Source organism: Cylas formicarius, unplaced genomic scaffold (assembly GCF_029955315.1).
Source record: "Cylas formicarius isolate icCylForm1 unplaced genomic scaffold, icCylForm1.1 PGA_scaffold_3__17_contigs__length_32017465, whole genome shotgun sequence".
NCBI classification, from domain to species: domain Eukaryota; kingdom Metazoa; phylum Arthropoda; class Insecta; order Coleoptera; family Brentidae; genus Cylas; species Cylas formicarius.
Window position 1 is genome coordinate 23,738,561 of NW_026844326.1, and position 8,994 is coordinate 23,747,554.

The 8,994-nt window shown below is 36.1% G+C and overlaps 1 protein-coding gene across 1 annotated transcript; it reads left to right on the forward strand.

Annotated features, from left to right (window-relative positions):
• The first annotated feature begins 3,020 nt into the window (after positions 1-3,020).
• Positions 3,021-4,919, forward strand: LOC132698906 (putative gustatory receptor 28b). Its single transcript, XM_060665225.1, has 3 exons — positions 3,021-3,146; positions 4,474-4,563; positions 4,623-4,919. The coding sequence occupies exons 1-3, from the start codon at positions 3,030-3,032 to the stop codon at positions 4,674-4,676; spliced, it is 261 nt and encodes an 86-aa protein (XP_060521208.1). The 5' UTR covers positions 3,021-3,029; the 3' UTR covers positions 4,677-4,919.
• Positions 4,920-8,994: the final 4,075 nt, after the last annotated feature.

The window sequence follows — 8,994 nt, forward strand, 5'->3', positions numbered from 1 at the left end:
GGCGTTTTTGTCAACTTTTGTACCGATATTTCTCATAGAATTGTATATGGATCTTTCGGAGACCCCCATAAACGAAAGCCAAAGGTCCTCAGTGCTTCGAAATTTAGTTTATCGAGCAAGCACCTGTACATAACGCGCGTGCCGTTAACGGAAACGGGTGGAGGAGGTTTCTGGCCAGGCGTTAAATCATGCGAGGGAGGTTGTTTCCCCCCGGCCCCAGTCCCGACACTTTTACGACCATCGATTTGAACGAATTTATACGCCTTAAACGGCTGCAATGATTTCTTGGTCTTTTTCGAATTTATGAACTTCGCAGATCAGGGTGTTTTATTTCCGGATTTGCCGGAGCGAGGGAACGAGAGGAGTGGGTCGTTTGAAATACGCCGCCGTATACGAAAAGTTACCCCCTCTTCTCCCGCACCGCGTTTTTACGTTTTCGTTTGTCCGCCCTCTCCCCGAAGGCGGGTCGCGACACTCGTAAATATCGTCATTAGGACCAGGGACTAACTAAATTATCGCGATTATTCGCGCTTATGTTTCCATTGCGTACTCTAATCCGGCCGCCATAAGCACCAGTTTATTCGGATTCAGCCGTTTGAACTTATCAGCGCGTTTGTCTACGTAAATGAGTTGATCCTACGCGTCTGCGCCAAGTATACCCGGGTTTGCCGGTGCCGCTGACGCGTTCCTTTTCTTTTTTATTATGGCATACGTACATCTAGATAAAAATATGGCCCAAAATTGGACAGGTCAATGAAATTATTTCTTTGTTATAATTATTATTATTATTATCATTATTATTAAAAATTAAAAATGACTTGCTTGGAATGTTCTTCAACATGTGAGGTTAAGACAGAAAATTCAAACTGCCATAAGCAGCAGGAATTCAAGTTAATTTTTGCAAAACACTTTCTTGTTTTGAAAATTTCTATATCAGCACGCTGCTTTCATTAAATAGTAGATATTTTGACGAGTAGATGGATGATGATGATCTGCTGCACTTAGTAATATTTTGTAATATTTTGTGATTTTTATGTGAACCAATTATAGTGACACTCCGGGCAGATTTTGACTCCGCAAGTTTATGTGCTAGAAACCAACGGTTTCTTTTATATATTCGATATCACAAATCCCTCCGTCTCGTTGTGGCAAGAAATATTAGTATCCGCATCGAACCAATTTGCGAAAAGGTCGTTTATATAAATCAAAGAATATAGAGATCCCTAAAGGACGTCTCAGAGTTGCCGAAGCACAGGGCGTCGCTCCGCAAATTACGCCACAGTTTTCCTAAGTTCAAATATTGAATTAAAAAAAATAAAGCAAATTTAATTTTCAGTATAGAAGACGTATTTTTTTGTCTGTAGCTCTATTTTCCCTGTCCCGCTTCTTGCATCAACTTTTCCATGCACCCCGTATATTTCGAAAAACTGTTTATCGTACTTTGACGTAAAGAGACCTTGACCATTTGAAGCACTGACCCAATTGTCTATTCAAGCCGTGGGTGTTTTCCGTCAAAAGAAAAAGAAGCAAGTAAACGATCGAGTTTTATTTCTAACATACAAAAACAAACAATTAGAGAAACCTTCGATATACTTGTCCATTATAAACCTGAATAAATCAGTCCGGCAAAGTGCTCGCAATGGAACGCGTCATCAAACCGATCGTTTTATATTCGGAATTATTTTTAATGGTCCCTTTCGTTTTTCCACAACTCCAACGCAGAAAGCTCAACGTCTGGTTCGCATTCCGCGTCACCCTCGTTTTGCTCTTGCTGGGGTTCGCCTTAGTGACGGTTAGAATACATGGAAAGAAATGCAGCCAGACCCAGAAAAACATCATTCTCAGGGTGGTCAAATTCGTGTACAATTATACCAAGGTCCCGATCATCGGGCTACTGTTTGCAGCAACTCATTTTCGGGGAGGTGTCCATGTCGCGTTTTTAAAGAAAGTCAGGATCATAGAACAAAAGTTTAAGGCTTTGGGTACGCCCGTGGTCTACGACTTTAGATTCGCTTATGTTCTGGTCGCCATTTCGGTTCTGATGAGCTTGGTTTATTTCTTAGGACTCCTATACGACTACGATTTTATTATGGATACACAGGTGTTCGGTAAGTATAACTCCAAAACTTCGCCTGTAGTAAAATTTATTGTAAACAAATCATATAGAAAAATGTGTCTGTCTAAACACTGTAAATAAGTTTTACAAAGCTGACGGACACAGATTCTTTGCCGTTATGAAACTTTCATGATTTATATATAAGATTAGTTAGTTAGGGAGTAAAACGTTTATAGGGGGGTAAAATTAGCTGATACGATTATCTATTTAAGAGCTATAGAGGTTTTATAGTAAAGATTCTCAGGTTTTATAAAATAGGGAAAACAAAAAAATGTTAATTGGGACTGGAGCACGTGACTACCAGACCCCACATAACCCATCGTCACTACAGCTGAGACTACCAGGCTTTGGGGACCTAAAGAAAAAGGATCTGTAAATCCATCGGAGTCTTCAGATTTTTTATCACGAGACCTCCTCCTTGCTTTACAGTAAAGATTTTCAATGTGCTCCTAATTCCAATACTTTTTTCATAGCGCTTTTCATGCCGGTACCAGACTACGTCACCATAATAACGCTGGAGGTGTGGTTCGTGGTACCGATGCTGTACAGCAACGCCACCATCAAGCAATGGGTCATTTACCAGTACATGTTGAGGAAACATTTTCGAGCACTCAACGAATATCTGAAGACCGCGAAGAGAAGAACGATGGTGTGGACCGTAACTCCAACACGAATGGTATCCGAATTACCCTTTTACAAGCCTTCGGAAGTGATGAAGAACGCCTACACGATCTATAACGATCTCATCAAACAAGCGTATAAGTTAAATACGGCATTCGGTTGGCAAATTTTTATAATTGTACCTAACATGTTCATCACTTTGATCTTCGCCATTTTCTCCATTAGCAAGTCCATCAAAACGATGGAGCCCTTCGGCACCTCGCTCTGCATGGGGATTGGGTATTATATCATCATGCTGCTATGGATTGTAGTGCCTTGTAGCTTGACAATGGCTGAATCTGTCAAGTTCGTTTCGATATTGAGGAAGCTCGAGATGGAGTCTCACAATGATCGCAAGGTGGATGGCATGGTAAGTTTAATCAAGCAAACATCTAAGAGGTCATTAGAATTCTCTCTGTTCGTATTAGACACAGACCTCAAATTTATCTTATGCTAAATACTGATAAAGTGACTGGTGTAAGTACGATCTTCGTACAATTCTATTATTAGAAATACTGATTATCCTTAAAAAAGAAGAAGAGCGTGTTCTTTGAAGGAAGATCGTTAGAGGATCAAAATAAGTTTAATTTATGCCTTAACAATTAAAATTAAAGCATTTTTAAAATTTATGCAATTTTAAAGAGAGAAGAAGGTTTCTGCAGGAAGGAAATCAAAATATGTTTCAAATTCCTATCAGGGCCTTAAATTTTATTTATCTGGCAACACTTTCTAATTCAAATTTCAAATTCTTTCACTACGGGAAGATATTTTTACCGTGAGGTCTAAAACTGTATTTTTTTACAAAAGAGGAGATACTAACTTAAAAAAAGGATGATTTCAGTCCAACTATTGATAAGAAGAAAATACTGTAGATCCCTTTATTATTATTCTGGACTCCAACCAATATGGTTTGTCTGACTACCCGATAAAATTTACAAATACAGTCGTATGGTTCATAGTATTTTTTAAAAGTAAGATTCTTATTTCTTATTCTTACTTCGATAAAAAAATGTAACGGGGCACTGGTAACAAAACAAGTCAAATACGTAACACTGGGATACCCCTTTTTTTATTTTATAGGTTAGAGTTAAGCATTAAAAGATCTTAAGTGCTTTTTTCACAACTAGCCTTTATTCTTAGGCTTCAACGTTTCACTCAGGATTGTAGGCTTCATCAAGAAGACTAAAATATATGGAAAAACATTCTATCACATTTTGAGAATTAAATTTTTTTTAACATTGCCTAAATTAAGCAAGAAAACCACAAAACTTTTTTAACATTAAAATTTTCGTTATTATTTAAAATACAGCGATAAAAGATTAGTTTAAACCAATGGACAGTCACCATTACATTGCAATTTAAAACAACAACAACCCAAAGATGGATGATCACAGATTAAAAATAGTTATTGTTTCTTTAACATATTAACGCCATGTTAACAACAAATTTATTTGAGTAGAGGGGGTGACAATTAGTAATAAAATGTTGCCAATCGTACTACCAACCTAACTATTACTCTCTCGCATTAAGAAACATAGTATACACGTGAATAATTTTTTACTCAGAGCTTATACATTGTGGTGTTGCCGTTTATGTCTAAATTTCTCTCTTATTATTGGCGGCAAGTTTCTAGGAATTTTTTTTATGGTTTGGTTGGTACTTTTTCTTTACAATAGCTTTGCTTTGCTTGTTGGCAGATGAGTTTGATGTGCCTGCAATGTCATCATTTACCCGTGGAATTTTCCGCAGTCGGAGTGTTCGAACTCAATATGTCTCTGCTCTACACCGTATGTACTCGAAACCGTAACCGGATTGATTTCAGAGCTTAAATTAAGTCTTCTTTTAGATATGGGGAGCGATGACGACGTTCCTGGTGATGTTGCTCCAGTTCGACATTTAGTTCCAAATCGACCGGTCTAAATCCCCTGGCGTTTTATTTTCTTTGCCGCCTTTCGACACTGTTCATTTTTATATCCCCTCGGAGGATTCGCGTTTCAAAGGTTCCCCAGACCGATTGGCAGCAGCGCCGAAATGATAATATTTTGCATTAAAAAGGGGAAAAAGAGTGCCGACAAAAAAGCCAGAGGATCGGGGATTTGAGCCGGCAGCGAATAATTAAAGACGATTTATTCGATTTTTCTGTGTGTGAAGTGCAAATAAAAGGGGAGAGAGAGAAAGAGCGGGGATTGCTGACAGTTTGTGTTTGGCATTTCGCTTTTATTCCCTGCTTTCGGGGCTTATTCGTCTACCAGGGCCTTTTTTGCATAACTATACTCTTGGTGTAGCAGGATTCTAGAAATTATTTAATGATCTTGTAAATAAAGTACAACGAACGCAAAATTAAGCAATACAAGTAATTTTTTCGCTTCCGCACACCTCTAGTGAAATCGTTTACCAAATATCCATTTTTAAAAATAAATTTATTTGAGCAACGTAAACTAATATATGCAGTGTGTCCACTTAACACGATTTTGATTTTTTTTGTTGGATAGGTCCCTGAAAAATGCACTAAAACCTTGTTTTGCTTATTGCTTCAACTTAAAGTCATGGCCTATTGAGACTGAGACTGAGATCTCTCAAAAACGCACTATAATCTTATGTTTCTTATTACATCAACCCGAAGTCATGGCTAGCTGGGAATAGATTTTGATGTCAATATTAGGGATTTCTTTAAGAACAAAGTGCCAACGAACTCAGGACTACATAAAAACTACTCAAAACTATTCTAATTTCCATGAACTTTGGATACAGGGTGTTCGAAATATCGCGGGCGCCTTGCCTAAGTATTACTCCTGTAGAATGTGGGTTTATGGCTCAATTTTGATAATTCTTTTTTTAAATGTTTTTAATGTTTTAAAAAACTAAATACTGTAAGTCTTGTAAATAACAATTATTTTGTATGTGATTTCAAGATCTCAATGATGATAAAAAAGACGTTTATTTTCTTAAAACAACTGCATTAATAAATCTTAGTGTTCGAAGATTAAATAAAATTAAAATATATATTAGCAAGTGAATTTGACTGTCAAATATTGGCTTCTCCATGGCAAACTTGGTTTTACAAAGTATGCCGACGTCAATCAATTCTGATATTCCTGTTATTTTTATATTCAGATGAGAATTAAAAATTATTTTTAATTATAAAAACCCAGCGTTGTGAAGTCTGTTTAGTTCATACACCCTGTATTGAAACATTATAAAAATTGGTATAGTTATGTTCTAAGTACTCCTGAATAAGAATTCGTTGCACATTTATTTAAAAAAAAAATCCTAATAGTACTTCTCTCTTTTGTTAAATATGCTCAGTTGGCCATGACTTTAAATTGAAGCAATAAGCAAAACAAGGTTTTAGTGCATTTTTCAGAGACCTATTCAACAAAAATAATTATGAAAATCGAAACTTAAACAAAGATTTTATAAGGTTGTACACACTGTATACTACAAAAAGAGCTTTTAGTCCAAATCAGAATGAACACAACTGCAATACCAAAATACTTTTGTAAGACCCAATTAAATTAATTAACTTAATTTTTATTTGTTCTTACAATAACAATTTTCGTCCGGTTTGTCCATTTTCTAGATTCAGAATCAACGAATCGTCAAAGGAGATCAGACCTTGATTGTTTGAAAATTTTGTAGAGATGGATTTAAAAAAATGAAAAGACTGGAACCCTGGAAGAATAAAAGTCATCTCTATCAGATATCTTAGATGACCTGCTTTACGTCTTTCTCGTGTATTTTAACTTCACGAACTGTACTTCTGCCTTCTTGTTACCCATTTAAAATTGATTAGGGTGACAAAATCCTATAAACTATTTGGTTAATCCTTGTCGCAGATGTCATAGGTAAGAAATCTAATCTGGACCAAAACCACATTTTTTAAACCCACGCCAAATAGTGTTCTTATCTTGGCTGCGAGTGTTGAAGAATTATATGACTAGTGGACTAGTACACTCGTCTACCAAGCGATAAAGAAGACTGGATACCCAGAGATTAAAATCGGGATGCCACTAGGAACAAAGTTTCCGATGAGTTGAGAGGGTTTATAAATAGCATCCCGAAGCAGATTATTTCATTACTCGTTGTTTCTGGAGAAGGTAAAGCGCGTTGAGGACGGGCCAAGCCTAATTCTATTAAGTAATAGGCGCGTTGTTTCCCGTGCTGAAGTTTCCAACGCGGACCGGATGCAAAGACGTTGATGAGGGTTGCTTTATGGAGTGTTTTATGCGCATTAAATGCCGTTTACAAAGTTGCGGCTCCGGATCGCCGGCCCATATCGGGCGTTTCACAATTTAACGTCAATTTTAAAGGGGTTGAAAGCGCGGTTAACAGCACCGTCCCCAAGAGCTGCGTGATCTTCTTTTTATATCTTCTGAAGAGTTTATTGCATCTTAAAAGTCCTTCAACTTCACTTTGCAAACGCAACGTTAGAAGACTTTGTTCAGGTACATATAGGAAGAAGTAAAGGAAGTAAAGAAAAGTGACCAAAATTGCTTTGACTTAAGAGGAGTATCAGTAAATATGTTTAGCAAAGAGCTAATGGGTGTCAAGTCTCGTTTTTGAAATTTTACGCGAGAGCAATTCTTAAGTTTGAAGTATGTGCTCTAATTAGCCATTTAATATTAGTAACTAATTATTTACTGATGATAATATTACGAGTGATCCATTATAACAGTTACCCTAAATCTTGTTATTATGTGTATTATTTTATAGTTTACTACGAAAGCTGTAGTTTAATATTACATACTTATTCATATAGAAGGTGTGCCAAAACAGCATAGGGTGTCATAGTTATATTTTTTCTTAATTGGACGCCTTGTCAGTGTACCCAAAAGTATGTAATATTATTTTTTATATTAACATGAGAATTATGCAAAAATAAACTGTTGGCCATGCATCACGTCACATCGACGAGATGTCTTTTGCTCAATTATGACAGTTGTGGCATATCTTGGATGTTGTTCTTGAATATTATCCAAAAATGGATAAAACAATAACGTTTTCAAGGTAAGAAAAAATTAGAAATATAATTATATTTAAAATACGAGGTTAGCGCCAAAATTTTCCGGCCTGACATAGATGCAGTTCCAGTATCACGATAAAACTTTGTCTTCTTTTAAACATATATCTTAGTAGGCTGAGAAAAAAAATTGAAGTCTTGCGTCAAATAGTTTTTTACTTATTTTTATTTTTAGTCCAAAAAAATATCGCAAATAACGCAAATTGAGAATAGAGCAGTCATAAAGTTTTTGACAAAAGAAGGATTAGCACCTAAAATTATTAAAGAAAGCCTGGATGGTGTGTACGGCCAAAGTTCTCCTTCGTATTCTGTAGCGAAAGAATGGGCAAAACATTTTCGAATGGGACGGGAGTTCCTTGAAGATGATTCAAGAACTGGTCGACCAGTGGAGGTCATAACGGAAGATATTGTTGCGATTGTGGAAGAGGTGGTATCGAGTGATCGACGTTTAAAGGTCAAGGAAATCTTAGAAAATACTCAGCTTTCTGATTCAAGTGTTCGTCGAATCCTGCATGATCATTTAGGCATGCATAAGGTTAGTTGGGATTGTGAAGGAATTGAGTTGTTAATAAAGAGATGTAAGAAGTGTATTGAAGTTAAGGGGGATTATAATGAAAAATAATAAAAAATTGTTACTCTACCCGTTAAACCGTTGATCACTGTCCAGTATTTGCTACATATGTCTACAAAATGCCAGTCCTCGAGACTTATTTTTTCAGTCAAGCGAATTTGGGTAAAAGGGTGGAATTTATTTCTCTTCAAAGCTCTCCAAATTTTTCCAAAACTCCAAAAACAGTGTTGAATTAAATGGATTTTCTAAAATTTTTTAAAATGTTACAACAACTGCACCTGTGTATTTCCATATATTCGCTTCTGTCCTTATTTGCAATTTGATCATTTTTTTATATACGTCAATATTTTGAAATTTGTCTCAAGTGAAAAGAAAACTAACCACAACATAGTCTCTCATTGAATTTTAAACAAGTTTAATATCCAATATATACCACAACAAATGTGGCGTTGCCGTGACGCCATAATGCGGCATGGCCAACTAAGTGACGATTTTATTTTTGACTTAATAAGCCCTAATGAATTATTCACGATATAAATATACTTGTCATAACTGAAAATTTGTGAGGCTTTATAACAAAATTTGTCATAATCGAATTATAGTGAAAATCAAATTTATATCTGAATC